Consider the following 23,930-nt stretch of genomic DNA (forward strand, 5'->3'; position numbering starts at 1 on the left):
ATGTTACATCCTGTCTCATTTGCTACTCATGGCGACCCGTCTTCACAAGGTGTCACACTGCTTAGCCAACTACCCAGACCCACTCGTGCCCCCGTCTTTCTTGTCCCATTTGCTGCTTGTCACGTTCCTCCCTTACGGGGTCTAGCACTTTCTAGCTAGCTCACTATACCCACGTCATGTTCCATTCTGTTTCTAATTGCCACTTGCCGGTTCTGCTTTGTTTCTGCTTCATCCTTGGTATCCCCAGTCTCATCTGGTCCGCACACCTGAGGCACTGGGCAAGTGTGTAGGGGGGGGGGGGGGGGGTGTAAACTTGGCACTTTGTATGCAGCAATGGCGGTTTTCAAGTCCGATATAAACAAAGTTGAGTTGAGCTAAAAGCTCCCGTCTTCTAAAGTTGTCGTTTTTACTTACGTTCTCTGTCTCTCCATCTGTCTGTTGTGTTAACTTTCTGTAGGAACGCAGAGAGGCGGGTGTAGCTCAATAAATTGGAAGATAGGGGAAGATTCTTTCAACGCACCAGGATATATTTTGAAAGGCAAATTCTACCTAATAATGCCGTTTAAAAAAAAAAAAAAAATCATTCTTCAAGGATGGATATCCCATCACATGTCAAGACTCGCCATAACCTCAAAGAACAACCGAAGCCAGCCTCCCTGTGATTTGTGTCGCGAAAATGTTTTCCTTGAGACCAATTACTACTTTCCTAATCGCCAGGGCTTTGGCTGCCTTTTGTGGTGTCTTTGACAGGACGAGCTGAGGATCGATTTCACAAACAAAAAGAAGAAAGCCCTCAAGATAGATTGTACTACAAATTGAGTTGCACCTCGACCGATCTGGAAAACCAGATGCCGAAAGTGAGTTGGGGTTGAATCCGGCGTGATTCTCACAGTGTATGTCCATCATTAGGCATTGGTCACATCATCGGTGAAGAGAAGTGGAGTCATGTACTTGGGAAACGAGTCCCATGGAGGTATGCCGTGCTGCATTCCCGACAGACATAGATCTCAGCAGCGGGCTCCTTTTCTCAGGGATTAGCTCTCCAGGCACTGCACTAACGGCGAAAGAGCGGTCGTGAGCGTCATCCAAAAGGTTGAGAACGGCCTTTAAAAAGGAGCGCGAGATGACAAAGGCGAATGCTTCGAATCAACGCATGCTCAGCATTTCGTGCGGACATTCCTCCGGTTTTGGTGCTTTTCTCGTGTGGCCTCCCAGTTCGGAAGGAGAAATCTCACCCTCCGTCACCGGATGTCGATCCACAGGTAGGAATACGGGAAGGTGACTGGACCACATCAGTGGAGTCAAATAGTCCGGCTGATCTTCTTGGCAGGGGGGAGAAAAAAAGAAGATGGTTTCGGCAGAAAGGAAGAAGGTAAATCGAAAAGAGAAAAAGTGGTGGAGGGGACAAGAGAATGAGAAGGCGGTGGATTAGAACACCTCTGACCGCCACATTCCTGGAAAGTAAAGGGGAACATTACGCAGTAAAGAGGATTACACTTGCGGAGATGCACGTGGAGGAAGGCCATTTGGGAGAAAGCCGTCGTCTCTTTCTCCTGCCAGCCGTTTCCGTTTTTTTTTTTGTAGTCGGATCTAAGGGAATTACAGTATCTTGCGGATTTGTAACATCCTTCGGGTAAAGCGCATCAGGAGGGGGCTCAAAGACCGCTTGCTTCCATTTAAAGAAGCGAATCGTCGCACCCTGACGACAAACGCTTAAGCCTGAGGAATTTGAGGCATTCCGCTTTCTCCCTGTCCAACTATGTTCTCCCGCGGCACCGGACACCTGTTTGGATGTGACGGGGAACAACGCTGCGCTCTGAAGTCTTTGGATGCCGGAGGATTTCAAAGGGAGACGTTTCAAACCGGACGAGTTTGTTTAGAATATGGCTTGGAAAAGGCTGCCATTTTTACACAAACGGGCGGAAATTCTGTAAAGAGGGAAAGAAAGGGTTAGGTGGATTTACGGAATCTAGCTTCAAGAAAGGTTAGGAGACCAGATTGGGTTTTCAAATAAAAAGGTTTCAAGCAAGGGTTTTGATGGTTTCAAAATCGAGTCTCTAGCCAAGGTTCTGGTTGAAAGGTACGGTTCCTGGCCTAGGTCAGGGTGTCAAAATGATGGTTTCAAGTCAGTTATTAGGGTTTTAAACAAGCATTAAGGGTTCAAAGGAGTGTTTGAAGACCGGGTGTGGTGGCCCGGTGGAGATCCAAAAAGGTGGCAGGGAGCTTCTTCACACTTTCCTTCCTTCCTATCTTCCATCTAGTCATTCGATGTCCATTCTTCCTTCCTTTGTCCCTCCTTTCATCCTTCTTTCCTTTCATCGCATCCGCGATCATCCAACCTTGCGTCTTTCCTTCCATTCATACCACCCTTGCTTCCTTCTATCCTTCCTTTTTCCACCTTCCCTTCTTTCCTCCTTCATTCCTGAGGCTCGCCTTGCTCGTTTCCATCTTTCCATTCTTCCGACCTTCCTTTCATCCCCACCTTCCATCTTTCCTTACCCTTCATCCTTTCTCACTTTGAGTCACTCCAACCATCCTTGCTGCCTTCCAATCTTGCATTTTTCCTTCCTTTATTCCTCACCGCCGACCATCTTTTCTAGCTCCCTTTCGCCCCCATCCTACGTTCTTCTTCCCACTCTCCCTTTTTCATACATTTTTCTCCCTTCTTTCCTTCATCCCACCCTTGTTCAATTAGTACCAAACTTGCATTCTTCCTCTCTAAAAAGGTGATTCGTGTAAACCGGATCTACTCCTGGCCCGCCGTGTACATGAAACGACGTCGGGTGTTGGAGACGGAGGTGCTGCGATGTTGGGAGACGCGGCGCTTGCAGCTAAGTCTTTAAATAGCCAAGTCGACTCCACCTCATTAAAGTCACCTACGCGCAATAATCGTCTAATTAGAAGCTTGGCTTCTGCCACCAGTCGGTGCCGCCAAATTGTCGGGAGAGATTATGGCGGCGATGGGTTTATTTGCGCAGCGTGATTAAAATCCCCATCCGCTTGCAGGCATCTGGAGGGGGATCTTGACAGGAGTTTGTTTCATGAGTCGTTTATATTATGCGATCCCTTCGAGACAGTGCGCACGGAAATAGCAAAGGAAGTCGGTAAAAAGGGGGAAAAAAAGCATTTTGCCGTGCATAATGAGAGCCTCTAATGGGAGGCTGAATCGGATTGCAGGCCTTTATCAGGAGTACTTGGAAAAAAATGTTAAAACCAGAGCATTCTTTCTTTAAGTAATAACTGATGTCAAGTCATTTCAGTGTTATGTAATTTAGGCTTTTGAAACCTACTTTTACACTCTTCTGCAGCAGTTTTTGTTTAATTTTGTTTGCAGTTTATTTCTTAATTGTCAAGATTATTTTTCTTCATGGTGGACGTCGGGTAAAAACAAAACGGTCAGCAGTTCAAGGAACAGGACATACTGTCAGAAAAGTTAAAATGCAAAAAAACCAAAACAGTATGATTAAAAATGATAAGCAGCAACAATTTAAAAACAATTGCCAAAGGGACACAAAAAGAATTATAAAAAATTGAAAGTGGTGCCGCAAAACAACATTGGAGTTATCGATTAATTTTTAAAAAGTGGGTTTGCGTGATGCACTCAGTTAAAATCAATGTAACATGCTTGTTTCAAATTGGGGGGGGGGGGGGTTCCCGATAAATAGTAAATTATGGCCGCCCGGTGGTAAACTGGTTCGCGCGTCAACCTCACAGCACAGAGGTGCAGCTTTTGATTCTGGCTGCGGCCTTCCTGCGTGGAGTTTGCATGTTCTCCCCGTGCCTGCGTGGGTTTTCTCCGGGTACTCCAGTTTCCTCTCACATTCCAAAAACATGCGTGGCAGGTTAATGGAACACTCGAAATTGTCCCGAGGTGCGAGTGTGAGCGCAGCCTATTGCCCAAAGACCGCTGGAATATGCTCCGGCACGCCTCGTGCCCCTTGTGAGGGTAAGCGGATCAAAAAATTTATGGGTGGATAGATAATAAAATCATAAGACAATAGTGCCGCACAAACAACAAAGCAACAGTCGTGTTTGGATCCACACGATGGTCTAAACGGCTAACAATGCTAAGTAAAATAAAATGATTTCTAATTTGGCTAGCATGGATTGCTATTTTAGTTATTAGCCAACAGTGCCTGACTTTTCGTAAATAAATAAAAATCCTGTATGCGCATCAAGCGCTCAACCTGTGCTGCGCTGTGCGTTTCAAAGCGCTGTTGCTCCGAGCGCCTCCGGGGTCACGTGTCTGTCTTCGCCTCCCACTCAAAGCACAGGAATGTGCGTCCGTTGACGGATGCAGGTGCACCGCAGACGTGTTTCATTTGCATTTACTGATCAAGGCTCTTGCCTACGGTTTCAGTTCCCGGGTCATCGTTTGGTTTAAGCGCTTGAAACAGGGGGCGGCAGCGGCGGCGCTTTGACCTTTTATTGGCACGCGCCAGCCGGTGGCCGACTTATGGCGCTCGCCTTGATAAGGGGCGCACATCAATCGTAAACCCTTAATCAATGTTTAATGAAGGCATGCATTTAAATGAGCAAGTTTAATCTATGGCTCGTGAATAATTCACTCTGCTTCCATGACGTGCTTTGGCTTTAAAACATCCGAGGTTGTCTCCAGAAACGAAAATGTTATTCCGATAAAAATGCTCGACAGTCAGCGTCGGTGCGTGAGTGGTTAATCACGTCACAGTTCCGAGGTTGTGGTTTTCAATCCGGGCGCCGGCCTTCCTGCAAGGCATAATCGGGCAACTCCATTTTGGGGGAAATTTATGGTAGTTGAATTATTTTTTTTAAATGCTGATTGAAACTTAAAGCTAAAGATTGTATTTATTCTAAAATCCCGAGAGTAACACGCACCCATGGTTAATACGGCACCCAAAATCACCCTTAAAAAGATTTTTTTGTTTCTCCGTACTTGTGAGAATGCTCTTCTCCGATTTGCTTGCATCCTTTATTATCAGAGCGAATAATTTGAAACGAGTCACGATTCAAACCAGACCAGGAAAGAGTAAATGCTCTTAAACCCATGTTAAAAACGACGCACTCTTTTGCCATAGCTCGGATTAAAGTCCTTCACAGTATTTCTAAAATCATATTATCCAAAATCTTGTTCTTTGTCTCTTTTGACAATTTATTTCTTTAATTTTAAATATTTTTAACTCTGTAAGTTAGTTTAAAGGTTGTACTTTTAATTACAGTTTGTGAAGCACGTTGCGTTATCTGGGATATGAAATCCGCTATAAATCAGCGACTTTTTTTAAACAATCCCTTAGGTACTGCTAAACGTCAAAACAATGTGAAAACAAACAACAGGTGACAGTAGAACTAAAATCTCTTCACTGAAAGCCAAAATTTGAAATTAAGGCTCTGAATGGATTGAAAAGACACACTTCACTGCTGCCATCCTCAAGATCCTTTCAACCCACTTGTAAAAAATTGGATCACCAGCCAAATTCGTGATGGGAAATTCCGCTTTTTTTCTTTTTTGTTGCTTCAAATCATTGATTGCCAAATTATCCGTAAAATGAATGACTAATTAAAAAAAAAAAAAATACAACAGGGAGCACATGACACGCTTCGATGATATCATCTCTCTTTGGGCCGTTTCGCCCAATCATCATATTTTATGCTCACTTTCAAGCACAATCAAAGCGATACGAGCGGCGAGAAATGACGGGCGTTGACATGTTTGAGGACGTGCGTGGCAAGCGATGACCTCAGATGTTGACGGCTCACCTTGATTGCAGGTCTTCCCCGTGAATCCTGCGTGACATTTGCACTGGTTGGGCCCCACGCAGTCTCCATGCTTGCAGCCTGACGGGCAAAGTGCTGAGTGGGAAATTCAGAGAAGGGAGAGGAGTTTCATATCACCGCTTCATCACCCGGCCTTTTTTTAAAACGGGACACTCGAAAGCCGTAAAACGGCAGTCTGGCGCAATTATGGAGGGCGAGACTTAATCCGATAAGCTAGGTGATGGTGGTTTGATGGAGCGTTGGGGCCGCGAGGCTTAATTCTATTGACGCTTTGACACCTTCGGAGCATATATCGCTTCAATTTATTAACACCATTTGTCACAATAACGAGAGACCATCCAGCATAAGCGACGTGCTCGCTGACGTATCATTTTGAACAGAGCGAATGAGGATTTTTCAAACTGAATTCACATGCTTCATTTGGGTCACTCAATCAATGAATCAATTACTTTTTTTGAAAGTATTATTTTCAATGGGCATCGAGAATAATGGAAAGCTCTGACCTTCTGTTTCTTAACCCTTTCATCGACCAATAATAACCTGTAAACCGATAACGTGATCAGCTGTCCACTGTAGTGTCCGCCGTCCCAGAAGGGGTTAAAGATCAATGAAGTGATGACAACGCCAATTAGTTCACAAGCTCAGACTTTGATACCTGATGTTGTCACTGTTACAATTCAAATTTGCCAAATAACTCTCATACAAATAATAATAATAATGCAAAGACCACTGTGCTGCAGGGCCATTTCTGAGCATTGGTAACCATGGTGATGAGGGGAGGAGCTACTACGAGTGCTGAAAGAGTGCAAGTATTGATTCTATTTTCGCTGAAGGATGCAGCACTTCATTACCATGCAGCTGAATTACACTTGTCGATTCGCGTGTAGATCCGCGTACGTCGCGCGTGACAGCGGACGCAAACACAAACGAGACCTCTTGATTGGCCTGCGTGCATTTTGGGGGTGTGGCTTCCCAAGCTTGAATGATTCTGCATGATTTTTGCAGTAATTTTGCTCAAACACAAAGAATGTTGAATAATCGAAATGTCCAGTGGACCATCAGGGTGCTGTTGGAAAGTCGCCTGGAACCAAGCGCTTTGTTAGCAGGTCAAACGAAAAGGAACCTCTGCTGCCAAGTTAGCTCAACGCAGAGGAATGCTAAGCCAGATCAGAGGCGGCCATCAGCAGGGCCTCCGAGAGTATTTATAAGTTTCGGAGCTGGCGGAGGGATCAGGGAGGCCGTCAGCGTCGATCAAGCATAGCGTAGGACTTAAAAAAAAAAAAAAAAAGAAAAAAAGTCTTTAGCAGCTGGAAGGCCAAACATAGCTGGTAAGACCGACGTTCCATTCACAACAACATTCAAGTGGTGACACACTTTCACTCTGCTTGGGGAAGCAGGGAAGAATGTTTGGACATTATTTGGACAACTATGGTAACAAACTGATGAGCTTAAGAGACCGTGCGATCGATACCGGATGACCAAGGGCTATTTTGGGTTTTGTAGATGATCGTTCTTTCGTCTCCATTTTCTAGAGGACAGTAAATAGCGGTCAAGTAGCGCCCAGCATGTCTGCTTCACAGTTGTGAAGTTCAAGTTTCGAAACTCAACTCCGGTATCACTGTGTGGAGTTTGCATGTTTTTCCCGTGCTTAGCGTGGGTGTTTCGGCTTCCAATCGCGATCCCATAGCATGTGTGCAAGGCTCTTCCGGTAAACTGTCCATGTGAGTGTGAATGGTTATTTGTCAATAAGTGCCCTGAAAATTGGCTGGCAACGCACCAGTCCAGGGTGGCGGTCATCCAAAGTCAGCTGGCTTAGAAGTGATACGGAACACTGATGGATGAAGCGAGAATTTATGTCAATCGGCACTGGTACGCCAACGTCAAACTACAACATGCTTTTTACGACCGTGGGACCAGTTGGATCATGACCATGCGCGTTCAGCGTCAAGCCGTCCGGGAGGCTTCAGAATTTCCACCACAGTTGGGTTCAAGAGTTTCAGTGGCAAGGTGATTGGAGTGACTTTGGATCTATAAATAAAGATTCAGAAGATTGTACCCACCCCACCCCTCCCCCGCCCGCCCTCCACTTCGCTCAGCGATCATACGAGCAAGCAACATGTTGAGCTAACCTTGGGGCTGGCACCTTATCCCGACTAGCCTGCGAGTTAAGGCGAGGGGAGCTGCAAGACAAACAGCCAGACAGACAAGAAAACAGTTGCGGGCACTGGACACAATATGGGAGGCTTTGTGAATTTTTTTTTTTTCAAGCCCCAGTTCCACCAAATTGTTCAGTTCACTTGGGTATCCGAATAAATGATCCACGTCATACATTTCCACGCACTTCCTTTGAAGCACCATCTCGGCATGGGCACTTGACAAAAAAAAAAATTCAAGTACGGGAACAATGAATGCCAAAGCGATGGATTATGTTGCTCTTTATTTTTAACAATCAATCAAATTGATTGTTATGCCCATCGCGAGTGCCAACTGCGACGGAAATGTTCCACCCTGTTGGAGTTTGACAAGCTGGCCAATGAGAAGCGCACAGATTTGCCTTAGTGTAAATAATGTGAATTACAGTTCCAGTTTAGTGTTGCAAATTTCACTTTGGTGAACAGAACTATTGCACTCAGTGGAAACGGGTCTTTTCGCCCCTTCCAAACAAAAAAAACAACAACCCCCAAACATGAAAATAAATATGAATACAGTCATACCTCAGTTTTCGACCATAATCCGTTCCAGAAGGCCGTTCGAAAACCGATTTTTTCTAAAACCGAAACCACTGTCTTTAAAAAAAAATAATAATAATCTTTATTGAATACGTCTGCTAACAATGGAACGCTACACGAGGAAGCGTCACTTCCTTGTGTAAGGAAGGCGAGAGGAGTCAAGTGGCACATTGAAGTGCGCTTAGTTTGGTCGAGAACCGATTTTTGGTCGTAATCCGAGGAATAAAAAACTCAAAATTTTGGGTCGAAAACCGATTTGGTCGAGAACAGAGACGTTCGAAAACCAAGGTTTGACTGTAATCATAAAATTCTGGAGTCACATGTGTGAGTTAGTTAGTAGCATGGGTAGCAGAAACGCAAATGCTAGCTTGAAATTTGTTGAGCCTTTCATAGCGACAATTTTTTTTCCTGTTCTTGAAATTATGAACGTTTTTCAAAGGATTTTTGGGGGGCCTCAACATTCTTGAAAATGTTTAAAAAAATATTCCTAAGTGTGTGTATATATCTTGGGTTTAAACACAACTCACTCTGTAGCAACCTTCCTTGGAGACTTGGCAACGCACCTTGAATTTATTTCATTTTTTTTCTTTTTTGATCAACTGAGATTGGTGTTTTGAACCTGTTCATTGCCAGGAATCTGTTGCGTTAATGCTTTCACTGTGGCTTATCTCCCTACGGCCATTTGTTGTATGTATCAGCTCAAGTGGCAGACATACTTAAAAAAAAATAAAACAAAAAAAAGGAACCCGAGAAAAACGAAGTGATAAAGAAAGCCGGCCCACAGTTCATCGGGACAAAAGTGAAACTAAAACCGGCTTTTTTTGTGTGTTTTTTTTAAATCGCTGCTTTCAAAGCTCAAGTGACCGAGCGGAAAGATAATCTTTGTGTTTGTCCAAACAAAGCCAGTCAAACAAAATCCTGGTCTCAGTGGCTTTTGGAGCCCACCGGGAAAGCAATACAGGGCCTGTCTGGGACGAAAATTAACCTCGTTCTCACCCGCCTACGTATGCGGTTACAGGTCAATATTATTCATCGCTCTATTGATATTGGACCTGCTCGTGTTCCTTTTCTGTAAGCACAACAGTGCAAAGACGTTAATGGATAGGATATGTTAAGAATGACCTCGAATTGATTTTATTTTTATTTTTTTTGCAATGACAACAGGGATGTAAGAAAAGTCGCAACCTTTGGCATGTGCTTTGGATTATCACAAATGAAGCGACTTTACAGTGGAATGGCCGAGATGACGTACGACTGCTCTTCAGCCAAAAAAAAAAAAGACAGTCAAACACAGCAACTTGGAACAATTAGACAAACAGCTGCCAGGTTTGTAGACTTTTCGAAAACGTTAAAAACAAAGCTAGAACTCGTCAAACGCCTCGAAAAGCTTTGATAACAAACACATTTACAAAAAAACATGACATACTCTACTGCTCTCCTCACCTAATATGAAACTTTTCCCCAAAAGGAGATTTTGTTTTTCCTGACATAAAATAAGTAAAACATCTCTAGATTCAGATTTTCAAAATTCAGTTGTTTAATCACTGAGCATTTTCCTAAAAAAAATATTCATTCATTCCCCCCATCCCCATTGCAGTCAGATGATCCCGACGGCAGCTGGCTGGAATAAGAATCTCCAAGTGCAGCTTCCGGAGCGTCTGAACATTAAACACGGAGTTGAAGCCTGCCAAAGAAATTTCGGCAGCTCATCTTCCTCGGTCTCTTGTGCGCTAAATCTTTCAATCTCACACCTCGGGATTCGTTCTCTCAACTTCCTTTTGTGCTTTCATTCTTCCATCTTACCTTCTTTTGTTTGGAGAAATAAAAAAAAAAAAGAAGTGATGCATTTTAAATCCGGGAGAGGCGTTGCATGAACCGGCGAGCTCATTTAATCTTCCCTGTCAGAGGTGAAGGTCATAAGCACCTGAAAGAAGCCTGTCATGTTCGCGCTGCCGTGATTATGCTCCTTTTCTTTCCTCTTTCTTGCACGTACGAGGAATACGAATGCATGTCTGAAGTAAATGGATGTCAGGCCAGGTCCACACTAACAAAATATATTTTAGTTTAAGATGGCGGATTTGCTGAATGACACGAAAACAGAAATAAACGATTAAAAATGGCTTAAAAAAAGTTTTTGTCCTTTCCTAATTTCATACTCATATGTTTGCTATTTATTACCCCCGTTGGTGCAAAAAAATAAAATGAAATACTTTTTATGCCTGGGCGACAACCGAATGGGTTTCAATAAAAGGTGCAAAATGTCCTTTTCGCCATCAGTTAAATTGCTAAATGAGTTATTGCAGACGGTGGCCGGTCGAGTAATGAGGAAGTTCCCTCGTTTATTTCAATGAGCGTAGAGCCTTCCATTGAACTTTTTTTGATGGATGAGCTCAAGAAAGAACACATGCGACTCCGGAACCGTATAGAAGGTCACACACTACTGTTTGGCTGGTCATCCTTTTGCATGAGTTAATAATGAGTAAGTCAATTCAATTGGTTAGCTATAAGGCTTATGACTAAATACATTAGCATGCTTTTTTTTTTTTTTTTTAGCAAAAGACTCATGAGAAATAAGTCAACAATAGCAACAATGCAGAAATGAATACAATGTTTACTTTGAAGAGATTTTTGACTGAATTCTCACTGATCTACTTTCTATTAAAAAATGTTTTGAGTGCAGGGTGAGGATTAAAAAAAGGCAGATTTGTTTTGGAAGGACCTTCAATTAATCTGGAGGGAAAGAAAAAAAAAAAACAAAGAATGTAAAACTGTCCGGGGCCAGGGTGGGTTCACTCTTTTCTCGCCGGAAGTACACTTTGAGCCAGAGGATGGCCCGCCGCCACAAATTCATCAAGGAGCCCAGCTTTGGATCACAAACAGCAGTGTGCGACATCTTTCCCCATGTACACAAGATTAAATTCAACAAAAATACAAATCATTGACCAAATTAAAACAATACCACTCATGCAGATCTATGAACCCCTTTAAGCCTTTTCCCACCACTGGAAAAGCGGCTCGACCGTTTACCCCATGCAATGCTAAATGAACGCACTACTCGGCTAACCGACTGAGAAACCATTCATTTCCTGCAGTCGAAAAGGTTTACGGGTTGAGCAGAGCACCATGCAAGCGAAGCAGCAGCACAGTATAGGGCATCCATTAGCATGTTAGCAAGTTAGCGCTAGACTCGTCAAAATACCAAGGGAGACGGATTTGGTAGTGAATACTCGCAATGTGTGTCTGTTGTTTTGGGGTGACTGCTTCACTCCGACCGTTCGAAAACTCAGAGATTGTTCAAATGTCCCATTTGGTTACTCAGGGAGCCCCCCTTAAAAAAGGAGTGCGGGAGCGCGCAGTCGGTGCTTCAATTGGGGACTTGGGGCGACAAAGTGTGTCAGGCAGCGACAGCGGAAAAAGTTCAAGCACGAGCCACCGATTGGTTTATAAAATATCTTGCATTTGGAAATTAATGGGAAGGGGAACACAGAAGGGTGTCAGAGTGAATTTACGAAAGCACCCGTAATGCACATGGTCGTAGCCGCTCTAAGCTAGCTGGTGTTCGGCTACTGGTATGTATATTATATTTGATATGGCACAGTAATTGCCAAAAAAGTGACTAAGTGAATTAACACTGAGCCACAGTAGGGTAAATTTCACAAACAAACTGATTTGCTGATTTTTTTCATTGGCCATTCACAAGCACTGACGAAAATATGCGTCTGCTGTTTGATTTCACCGGTACTTTTTTTAGATCTGATGACAATATGATTCCCACAGGTTGCAATTTACTCAGCGTTGCCCCTTTGCCACTTCAAAACTGGACAGAGGGAACAATCAACAACTGACAAAAAGGTGATCGAGTTCATTGACGAGGAGAATGCAGGCGCTGCAGCAAAGCGGAGACTGCAACAGAGTAGGCTCCAAGTGTTGATTTTGGTCATTTCTAGCCGTGTGGCTTTCAAAGTTATGCAACACCCACTGGCGGGAAGTAGCAAGTATAAATACTAAGTCTAATAATATTTTCTCCCAACATTTGAAAACGGATCTCTGCACTTTCTCCGCTTTGCTTTATCAATACAGACGCATTACATTTCTAAACCTCAAAAAAGATGCAAATGTAAAGTTGGTGTCATTTGACCAAAACGTGTACAGATGTATTTTTTTTAGTTATCTTTTGCAGCATTTTTTTTGTTACTCGGGTTAAAACAAAGCTACGGCAAAACATTTTGATGGTATAAAAATCACTCGCGCATTCACAAGGTAAGTTATTTTGTGAGCAGTTTTTTTTTCCTGTTGGGAGAGGTTATCAAAATGGGTAGAGTGAACGGGGATGCAGCCCTACTGCGAATGACGAAAATACTTGAGCAATTGACGCATACCCAAATAGGATTGTAATTGCCTCTTGATGCCACAAAAACACTTTTTTTTTTGGATTAGACAAGGCTATGGTCTGGCTAAATGAAGCTCCTCCCCTCAGTTCAACATAGTATCAGGACACCACGATAGGGCACCAGGTGAGTAGTAATAATCTTAGACATTACACTGGCCTGAGCACAAAAAGTGTGAGTGAGTTTTTCAGTGAATAACAGAAAATATATACAGGAAAAAAAAACTGTGAATGTACGTAACGGACCATAAAAACTTCATTTTTAAAATTCTGTTTACTTTTATGGAACAGGAGCTGAATGACTACTTCCAGACCAGTCTTATTTTTTTTGTTTTCATCCTTTGCCACCTCGAGCAACAGCCAACAATTACTCTGCAGTTGCAAACCGCCAGATTTGCCATATCAAAACACCATCGGGCACGTGCATGCTTCTCCAAGCTCTTTACCGACAGTATTCACGCTCAAGCCACCTCGTGATTCATTCATAGCATCTATTTGCTTTGTTCCTTTTCTACCACCCCAGCTTGACACCTCGCCAGCCCGCTCCCTCCTCCTCCTCCTCCTCCTCCAACAATGGCGACAGCAGGCATAAACGGGCACTCACGCTGGCAGTGACCCCAAGATCGCCGGGTCCATCCCCAGCAGCAGTCCACCCTGGCGCCGTAGCGGCACAGCCCGTTGGACGACGCCATCTGCCGCGGCGGCCACCTGCAAAACGAGGCCAGGTGGTGAGACTCGGCGCCGATTAAGACATCCAAAGAGTGCGGGTGGGTGGGGGGTTTCTCCATGCTTTCTTTCCATTAGGCAGATGCTCATGGTGCTTTGAGTTTGTGTGTTTATAAAGTTGAGAAAGTCATGTCAATTATGAACCCCAAAAAAAGAAAATATTTTTGGTGTATATATCGTACATCCAGAGTGAGACACGACAGAGCCCCCAGACGTGACATGCGAGAAATATTTAAGTTGGGTTCGCGACAAAGACCATTTTCATAAGATTTGTCAATAGGTAACAGAGGACTACTGAGGGGCAAAGAAGGTCATAGGGCAGGCCGATTATGAAAAGAAAAAAAATATGCGGGTTATTTTCATTGACATTGAAATCCTGATCCATAAACACTTCATTGATTTCAAACCATAGTCATGAATTAAACGATCAAAACCTGAAATGGAACTTGAAAGAACAATCAAAAAATAAATCAGTGCAAAGTGAAATTGTCCATCCATCCATTTTCTGATCCGCTTAATCCTCACTCGGGTCGCGGGGGGTGCTGGAGCCTATCACAGCCGTCTTCGGGCAGTTGGCGGGGGGGACACTCTGAACCGGTTGCCAGCCAATCGCAGAGCAAGCACAGACAAACAACCATCCACGCTCACACTCACACCTGAGGACAATTGTAAGTGTTCAAAAGTGAAATAGTGATAGGATGAAATTTATTATTTTTTTTAAATGTAAATAAATACCTGCTCTTCCTTCCTAAAGTTGGTTATAAAACATTTTAAGTCACACTGAGGGAGATAAATTGCTTTTTTTTCGATAAGGTTTTTATGATCATGTGAAGCCAAAATCCAGAATAAAAATCTGATTCATTGCCTAGCCCTTAAACATCATAAGACTGCTTCTTTGTGGCGCACATGACTTCCTTTTGAGATTTTCGGACACTTTCGCCATATTGTATTGAGAAGCCAGGACAAAAACATGCGCAGTCACACGGTTTCGTCAGCGACGTCAAACACAAGCCAAAGAAAAAGCACAACACTTGCTCACAGTGATGCAGCATAGCAGGACATGTTGTCTGACTTTTTATTTTGGAGGTTTCCACTGCATGATGCAGAAGCGTTTGCAGCTCGCCACGTCGCACTTGGCGGGCAAACGCTAATCCGCCACCGGGTCGTCTTTATATAGCTCCGGAAGACAAAAGCTGCTTTGTTTGTGCCTCGCAGCCAAGTGCGACTGTCACTCAGCATTCGGGAGGCCTGTTCAAGACTTCATGGCGACATGATGAAATGCTCTTGAGCCGCTCCCCCCTCAGTATCCCCGGCTGCCAATCACGTCGCTCAGGAACCCCCAAGAACCCCCCCCCCAAAAAACTGTCGGATAAAAAGTGGTTCTGATGGGACTCTGCTTAATTCCTATGCACAATAAATGATGAGAAGGAGCGATTTCATACTGATCATATACTTGTACGCGGCTCTTTCCGCTGTCTAGCGTCGCTTCTTCTCGACGGAGAGAATGCTTTGCAATTGTTTATTTTAGTGAACCGGCAGTTGTGTTACGTGGCTTGTTGCTTGAAGTTCTACAAGTTCTGACTGAGACGCCGTGCAGGTCCTCCAGTGTCGTAGGATGAGTAACTCGGGGTGGGAAGCGAAGCAAAACACTAGCTTGACGTTTTGCCGCCTGAGAGTAACCACTCCTTTTCACAATAAATAAGTTTTCTACTGGTCCTCGTTGTCATCATTTCAGCAGACGCTGCGGTATGTTCTTTGTCTTTTTGTGTCACGGGTGGGTGCCGGGGGCATTTGGTGAATTTGCTGATTGCTGGCATGAAGATTAAGGCCATTCGTCAGCAAGCGCGAGCAGGTGCCTTTTCTGATTTTAACCATTTCGTCCACAAATAATGATAACCGACTCCAGTAACCGCCGTCCCCGAAAGGGTTCATATATTTGAGCTCTGACACGCATTTGTTACAAGTGACCGTGCTACTGGTCTCATTTGAAGTCAAATAATATGCTTGAGGCACCGCTGCTAGTTTACATAACACATGAGTGGCGACTAATCGACTTGAAGCTCATGCGTCTTAGCGTAGTGCGACAGTGGACGCATCTACTAGTTAAAAACCAATTTCTCGTTCGTTCTATTGCCTTCTCACATTGCCTCTCAAGCAATCCATAAAGGTAACGGTTCCTTTTTGGAAACTGATTCTCCAGCCCGGAAAGCCCAAACGTGCCGTCCAGCGACAACAGCATCATCCGGCGGGAGTCAACTTTGTCGTCTTATTGCTGTGGAGCAGTTGCCGGGCTACACTACAAGACAGGAAATCAGCTGTCACCACTGCCCAGGGCGGAATGAAAAGCGGCGCAACTTTTTTTTTTTTTTGCGTACGTGCGTGCGCCTAAGCAAAATGATGTGGGGCGTGAAGGACCCTTCAGGGCCACAAGGATAAGCCTGTTAGGAGTGCTCTCCAAAAGGCAATAAGCGAGGGTGAGCAGGTAATAAATGGCTTCCCACCCATCCCAGCCCACTGAACACACACTCAAGAGAATGAGGATGTACTCTCAATGAATTCATATCAGGCCTGAGCGGTAAAGAAGGGCAAATTCCGAGCATGCGGACGAGCCGCTCCGTCGGCCGCGGTGTTGGTAAACGTACAATACGGCGGCCCGCGTACGGACTAAATGATCATTACACTCGCACGCCGTGGCCCAAGCAAGAAATCCATCAGTGCCATTACGCCGCCAGTCGCCATGGTGATTATGGATGATGCGTTGTAAAGAAAATGACGGACGGAAATGAATTACAGCGTGTCCTAATCTGTTCTCTCGCTTCCAGATATATTGACATTATGAATAAGGCTTGGAAAAAAAGATAAAGGACAGGTCATTATATCTTATATGTGCCGAGAGCAGCGATTGCAAAAAAATACGACGCCACCAGTGAATCGGCTCGACCAGTATGTTTCACACCAAGTTTTCATTTCTGGCAAGAAAAAGAAGTTGTATAGAGCGGACGCATGCAATGCAGGTCTTTTGACGAACACGGCAACGGTTCTCCTGGTCAAGGTGAGCACAAAAATGTCCGGCTTTTGCTCGGAAGCAAGATTCCATGTCAGGAAAAGCCAACTAAAACATTATCGTTAATCAGGGTCACTTGAAATGGCGGCTCCCATTTCAATTTCAGTATGGTTAAATATGAACACTGCTACATGACATTTTAAGAGGGTGTGCGCACTTGTGCAATGCCATTATCTATTATTTTTATTTCCACTCTCATATAGTCACTAATTCAGGAAACGGGTAGGATGGTTTCTGACGCATGAATCCCCAAAACGCCAAACAAACATCATCCATCACTGGAGCTTTACAAAAGCAGATGGAGATCTCGGCCACTCGCATTCTTGGCGATGCGGCGCAGCGTCTTCCACGTTCGCGCGAACACACTTCGTGTCAGAACATGAACGGCGGCGTCTGCGCTGGATTTTTGTTGTCGTTTCTTCCCCACTGCGCCACCTTGCATTTGCAGACAGCTTTTGTATTGTGAGCGTGTGTGTTATTATTTTTTAAAAATGAGGTTTTGACACAGGCCAAAACAGCGCATTTCCTTAATCCGTGCAAAACATATGTCACTATATTATTATTCCCTGTTGGGTCGAGCCACCTCACTCGAGTTGCGCTTTTAGCGGCAGTCTGTAGGTCAACAAGTATTGGATTTATGTTCAATAGTTGACGTGACATCATTCCGATTTTTTTGCTCCCAAGTGGCACAATTACGATATGCGTCGGGGGCATGTGCAAAGAAACAAATTGAATCGGATCACTTCAAATTAAAATCCATCCAAATAATGGATACAAATCTGAAACATATTGCGAGTGCTACATAAATCTGAAACGCAAGCTCAAAACAGAGAGACGAAAAGCTGGTTCTGCCAAGCGGCCATGACCAAATAAGGGAAATAAAATTGTCTTTCAGGTGAAATAGGAAGTCGCCGAATGTGAACACATTTTTTTGCTGCCCAGTTTGCTCACAGATGCTCAGCCAGGAAAGAGTTCAACCGAAGTCACCACGACAACACTGATTTCAAAAGTACACAAACGACAGCGATTGTCTCCTCCCGCCACAAGAACCATTGACAGTTCGTTTGAAGTGCATGACGAGTTGCTACATTTGTGTGTCTGTGTGTGAGAGATGCATTAATGTGAAAATGTAGGTCTTTTGTCCACATTTAAAATGGCCGATTTGTCATTCATCTGTGTGGTCCTACGTGGCCTCTCAATAGCAAAAAAATTGTAGCACCCTCCAGCATTTAAGTTGCTCATCCCTGAAATCAGCTCGAGAGTCGCAGCCATCAGCTAGTGGAGTAATGTGGAGGCTACATATTTAAATCAACTTGGGGAAAGGTCGGCCCAGGCCAACTCAATGCTATGTATGTAACATTTAATCCTTTTATTTTGCAGAGAGCCGCAGCCTCTCCCAGCTGGCTTTTGGAGAAAAGCCGACTAAACCACGGACTGGTCGCTCGTCTGTCTCAGGACAGAGTGAAATCAGGAGACTCCGGCTCCATTCCACATTCCAAAAATGTCCATATTTGGGTCATTGAAGACTTGACTGTAAACTGTCCACAAGCCTGAATGAGTGGGTGAATACTTGTTTGTCTGTTTGTGTCCAACGATTGGCCGGCGACCAGTTCGCCTCTCACCTGTGACCTTAATGGGGATCAGCGGTATAAACAAAGGGATGGCTGGGTGTTTGATATATTTATCCTTGCCCATGGATAAAAACGCACGTCAGAGAAGAAGGATAGATGCAAGTACAATATTTCTATGACCAATCGTATTATTAAAGACCAAAAGGCATCTGAGAAGAAGGGGTGTAGAATAGTAGGAAAACCAGTGTATCACAGCAAATTCAGTTGTGTAATATAGTATAGAAAGCCACTGCATAATGAATATCAACGTGAGATACAGTACTTGGTAATTGAAGTTAGGTAAATGTACAGTATGTGCGACCAAATAGTATCCAGTATAGTGCAAAATCAATTATTATAGTTAAACAAAACAACAACAACAAGAAGCACTTGAAATGTCAAGTGAGACACGTGGTAGTTGTTTACAGTAGTGTAAGCTTGGTTCTCCTTACCCATAGAAAATGAATGTAACTTCATCCAAAGAAGCATTCAATGGCAGTACTTATATGATCATTTCTAATTCATAAGTTTCTGGATCGTTTTAAAGAGTAGAGATAATATAATTGAGATTTAACACAAGCACGTTGTAGGTTGCTTTAATCCTAACAAATAAAGTAAAATGCATGTATATAGATGGATGAAAATGGAACATTCAGGTGCAATTTTTAAATACCCAAATTAATGCTTCTTGAGGCATAGAATCGGAAACTCCATTGAAATGTGTGCGTCTGAGTGTGTGTGTGTGTACGCCCGCGCGTACGCGTTTCTACTTAGCCATATACAGTAATAAAAAAAGGGGGGGGGGCATTCAGGTGCATTTGGTCACTACCGCAACTAGTTGGGAGTAAAGTCCCCCTCACATACCGGTCATATCACATTAAACCGACAATGTTTCCAACCATTTTCGCACACGAGAAGCGCAAACAAAGCAAGTGTGAGATGCAAAACCTGCGCACGTACCTGCCGTCAAACTCGGCTCGCGTTCCACAGCAGAAGGTGGCGACCATGAAGATGAACTTTATCCAGGAGTCCATGGCGCCTCGTCCCGCTCGCTAGTCCGTCCTCAAGACCAAACAGACGCGTCCTCTTCGGCGCTCGGATCACAACCACACGCTCAGTGTGCTCATGTGCGTTCTATCCAAGTGTGAGGAGCGGAGGAAGGGGGGAGAGAGCGCACAGGCTGCTCCCCCTTTCTCTCGCTCTCTTTTAGTGTGTCTCTTGCCCTCCTCTTCCTCACAAGTTGAGGCAGTCACACCTTATAAAGCGGCCGGCGTGTGTGCGCCTGTCGCTTTAAGAGTGATGTCACGAGCTGGGCGCCAAATGGCGCGCACGTGCGGTAGAGACGCTAATTAGCTAGCATGATGCTATATGAAAAAAACAAACATATAATAATGTATATAAAGACAATAGAAAAAGGTCCAATTCCAGGACAAAGACATTTTTTAGTAACGTTTAAATAATAAAAACAACATGGTGCTATGTAATAGTGATTCTTAAATTGTGGTACTCAGTTGATACCACTAGTATGGGGGGTCACCAAGGTGGTGCTCACATGTAAACAGGTAGCCCCCAAAGACCACATGAGTAGTATGCGGGCCTGTTCCAAAAATAGCTCATCAGTGATCGGGCATTGTGATTTCGTAGGAATTTTATATTGCGTAAGCGGTCATTTGAAAAAGCAATTGAACAGATTTATAAAAATAAACAATTTTTCCCCCCAGCAAGACCATTGTCACCAGAAAGAGCTGAAATAAAGGAACAAAATGGTGTTGAAATGTCAATATCTAAAGGCTTCAAAAAGCATACAAACATGTAGGTAACTTTCTCGATTACAGCAGACTGGCCTGTGACTGAGTGTCTGTGCAAAGACCACACCAAAACGAATACGATTGCCATGAAAGTGTGACCACCGTCTGCCTGTTGTTTGTTTGTCTAACGTCGCTGGCAACAGACGGTTATAATAATAAGATGGGTAGATAGCTCGGGGGGGGGGGGGGGACCATTTAGGGACCAAAACCACACTGATTTTTGACCATTTCTCACTTCATTCATATTTCCATTTGGAATTTGGGGAATTTCTTGTCAGCATTTCAAAGAATAAAACAAAAATCGTGACCTATCTTTCAATCACCCCCTCCTCCGAGTAAAAAAAAAAAAAAAAAAAGACAACATGAGGGGGGACACGCATTCTCCACGAACCCATTAAGGAAGGCAAAGAAATGGACGACAGTGAGTGTCAGTAATGGAGCTGACAGGTTCTTCTGGCTGACACTCGCTCCAGTCATTCGAAACATATGACACGTGTGACTATAAATCCAGAAATGCTATTTGCATGTAATGAGACGTCTTGTCATCGGGCGAGACTCAATGTGCATCACCTCGTCGGCCCAAAATGGCTGATTGACATTTCTGGTGCGAACTTCATTACACCCAATATTTCTGAAACTCCAAATCAGTGCCACGCATCCCCGGGCATCACGTACTGGTTATTTTGGATCAGCGATTGAATTCAACCCTCACAGGGAAAAGTGGGAAAATATTGTTGCTATTTGTGCAAATGCTTCCTTTATAATGAAGCCTCGAGGGGGAGGAGAAATATTTTGGGGTCTTTTTTTTTTTTTAACATTTTCAGACCCAGCAGACAATATAAGATAAACAAGAATTGTATTCCAATTAAGCTAATTTAAACAGACCGGGATAGAAAAACACAAAGTAATTTCAATGATTTTGAATTTCAAAATAATTTCCCCGTAAATTCTTACTCTGAGCCAGGAGTCTTGGATCTGCTTATTTAAAGTTTGTTTTGATCGTCTGCCATTTTCCGCCCAGTCAATATTTTAACTGATTGAATATTTGGATAAGACACAAATGAAACATGGCGGCATTAAGAACAAGCCTCCATCTTTATTGATCCAAATGTGACGACCGTAGTCGCCTTCAACATTAAAAAAAAAAATCAAATCAAGTTTCCATTTGATATTCTCACACTCTTAGTGAGGGCCATCTTCAACGCTGGGCCTTCCGACCAGCATATTGTTCTTCGGCGAGCAAGTCTCCGGCTCCATGGTCATCACCTGCACCCTGTAGCCATGAGATTCCGCGCACCACGACCGGTCCAAGTCTACGAGGCCCATGCACTGCTTCCCTGCAATATAATACACACAAATAAGTGCATTTGAAGTAGTTTGAAAAAATGCCTATCGGCTAACACACAGGAATCCCTTTTCTCTGATGATTCTATTGGACTTACATTTAACCCTTTTCGTTACCATGGTGACCAGGGGTGTTGCTAGGGGGGGTTGCGATCAGGCAAGTGAATTCTACGGGTTCATATGAAACAAGACTTTACACAGATGTCATCGGCTGGATCAGTTCGGCAGATATTTGACGACTTTTGTCTATTTGTAGGCTGTGAATAGCGGTGGATTGTAGAGTAAAGAAAAAGTTGTTGTGGTGGATTGGTCCATATACCCATCGGATCGGTTATCGCTTTTTTTTTTTTTAATTCACTGGTTAGTGACTGGCTCCAAAACCCAGATCGTGTAAAGCTGATGTGCTGAAATGAAACATAGACATAGACTAGCATAGCAAAATCATAATATAGCCTAACTTAGCATCGTGTAGAATAACAATATTCTTTTTTATGTATTTTAACAGTAAAGTTTAGAGCATGTTAGACCATTTGAGATTTTTGCATTAAAATGTATTTAATACACTTATTTTATGGCTTTATTTTTATGTCAACTGGTTTAAATAAAAAGGAGGTGTGTTTTTTTTTTTAATGTTAAGAAAAGTTGTAAAATGTAACTATCTGCCAAAATAAGAGTTGTGTGTTGGGGATTACAAAGACAAGAGTTCAGAATAACGTTCAAGGACTTGAGCGATTAGTTGCAGTCAATCATGGCGGCAACAGTAGATGTCAGGGCGTGTAAAACAATCCTTCTCCTCTCTACATGAACAAGTGCTGTACAGTGACACGGGGACAAATCTGACAGCGCTCAAGTGGCAGCTGTTCGCCGCAGCTGCCTCGTGGCATCGGTATCGACCCGTAAAGCGAGGTCACTTGAATGCATCGCTTTGTGTGAGAGCCAGCGAAAAATTGGTTGGTGTCAACACGTCGTAGGCGGTACCTATGAGTCGCCTCTCAGGAGGAAGCTGGGGAGCAGTTTGGTCGGCAAAGCGGCACAACATCATGTGTTCCTAAAGGGTGGGGGGAACAAAAAAAAAAAAAAAAAAAAAAAAGCACACCATTACACCATTACAAGCAAAAAGAACGATATGGTCCAAAACCAATGGCATGGTGCATCAGATGCAACTGGGCCTTTAATCAATGTGGAAGGAATTATGAACCATTCCAAATATCAATCAGTGTTAGGACAAAACCCGTCAGGCATCTGCTAGAAAGCAGAAAAAAAAAAAATTAAGTCAAGAAAAGCCTACTAGAACTTGGGGTTAGTCAGAGACACTTTAAATTGTGGAATGTGTGCGCTGACTCCTCACAAACATGAGCTTGAATGTGATTGCATAATTCTGAAGATAGCCACATACCCTTTTGAACAGATATCTTTTTTGTCAACTGACTGACAGACGTGAGGCGTAACGATGGTGCAACACTTTTTAAAATGATTTATCTTGAACTGTCTTTTTTTTTTTTTAAATCTGACAAAAAATTGAACAGGGGCGTGGAGAGGGGTTGCAGAGAGGAGCTAATAGTCTAATAGTTTGATTTCGTTTTCAGAGTAGTTTGGTTTGTTTTTACTAGCTTTAGTTTTTCCAAAGTGTTTCATCCATCCATCCCAACACCGCTTATCCTGAACAGGGTTGCTGGAGCCTATCCTCGCTGGTTTCGGGCGGCACACAGACGACACCCTGAACTGGTCGCCGGTCAGTCGGAGGGCACAGTATATAGACAGACAACCATTCACACCCACAGACACACCGATGTCACTGATTTGGAACGATCCCACGCCGCCCGTAAACAAGTCAGGCGACTGTACCACGACACCATCAGCGACTCCGAAAGTGTTTCATTTCAGTTTAATTTTAATCTGCCTTATTTTTATTTGAGTTCATTTTTGATCATTTCTTGTGTGCAAGATAAAAACAAAAGCACATCGCGGGCAGCCTTGTGTCGCAAAAACCTCAACAAAAATATGATTTTAAAAACAAGCACCCACAAATCAAATACAGGTACAGCTGTATATATGAAGTGCAATCACTGTGGTGCCCTGAAACCGCTTCTCAAGTTAGATGCATCACAACCCGAACCTTGAGTACCGCCAGTAAGGTCTCACCTCCCATCCCGCGTTTGCCAACTTGCCGACTTCAAAAGCGGATTTGTGGCTTGAATTCCTGCGTAAAAGATAGCAGCCCGAAAAACAACCTTGGTCCTTTGAATGCATCGTCAAAAACGATGTCATTTCTCATTACCGCAGGCTTTGGCTGCTAATTAACGTTCTAGTTCGGCAGCAAGTTCCAGCAGCAAAAATATGTCTCTGTACAGCGCTTGCAAGTCAGAGGCAGTCCAGCGTTGTGACACGAGGGTGCCGTGGCGAGCACCTGCGACGACGTCTTTTCCACAGATTAGTGCCCCGGGGCGCTGACAGGGCCTATTCATCATCGTGCGAAAGGGGGCCTCGCTCAGCACAGAGAGAGCCAGC

General features: G+C 43.8%; 2 protein-coding genes across 10 annotated transcripts in view; both read right to left on the reverse strand.

Annotated features, from left to right (window-relative positions):
• Positions 1-19,503, reverse strand: part of npnta (nephronectin a) — a 41,545-nt gene extending 22,042 nt beyond the window's left edge. The window contains exons 1-5 of one of the 6 annotated variants that reach the window (XM_086119468.1): positions 19,231-19,503; positions 13,475-13,578; positions 7,884-7,934; positions 5,737-5,829; positions 1,236-1,319 (exon numbers count right to left, since the gene is read on the reverse strand). In XM_086119468.1, coding sequence (XP_085975594.1) covers positions 1,236-1,319; positions 5,737-5,829; positions 7,884-7,934; positions 13,475-13,578; positions 19,231-19,304 — 406 coding nt within the window. In that variant the 5' untranslated portion in view covers positions 19,305-19,503. Of the gene's footprint in view, positions 1-1,235; positions 1,323-5,736; positions 5,830-7,883; positions 7,935-13,474; positions 13,579-19,230 lie in introns of all 6 variants that reach the window. The other 5 variants (XM_086119466.1, XM_086119469.1, XM_086119470.1 and 2 more) reach the window with 5 other exon arrangements.
• A 1,651-nt stretch (positions 19,504-21,154) lies between these two features.
• gstcd (glutathione S-transferase, C-terminal domain containing) overlaps positions 21,155-23,930 on the reverse strand; it is a 34,877-nt gene continuing 32,101 nt past the window's right edge. For 2 of the 4 annotated variants that reach the window (XM_086120445.1, XM_086120442.1), the window contains 2 exons: positions 22,401-22,470; positions 21,155-21,415 (listed from right to left, as the gene is read on the reverse strand). In XM_086120445.1, coding sequence (XP_085976571.1) covers positions 21,261-21,415; positions 22,401-22,470 — 225 coding nt within the window. In that variant the 3' untranslated portion in view covers positions 21,155-21,260. Of the gene's footprint in view, positions 21,416-21,520; positions 21,591-22,400; positions 22,471-23,930 lie in introns of all 4 variants that reach the window. The other 2 variants (XM_086120443.1, XR_015101868.1) reach the window with 2 other exon arrangements.

Source organism: Hippocampus guttulatus, chromosome 9 (assembly GCF_054856545.1).
Source record: "Hippocampus guttulatus isolate MCC_2025c chromosome 9, RoL_Hgut_1.0, whole genome shotgun sequence".
NCBI classification, from domain to species: Eukaryota; Metazoa; Chordata; class Actinopteri; order Syngnathiformes; family Syngnathidae; genus Hippocampus; species Hippocampus guttulatus.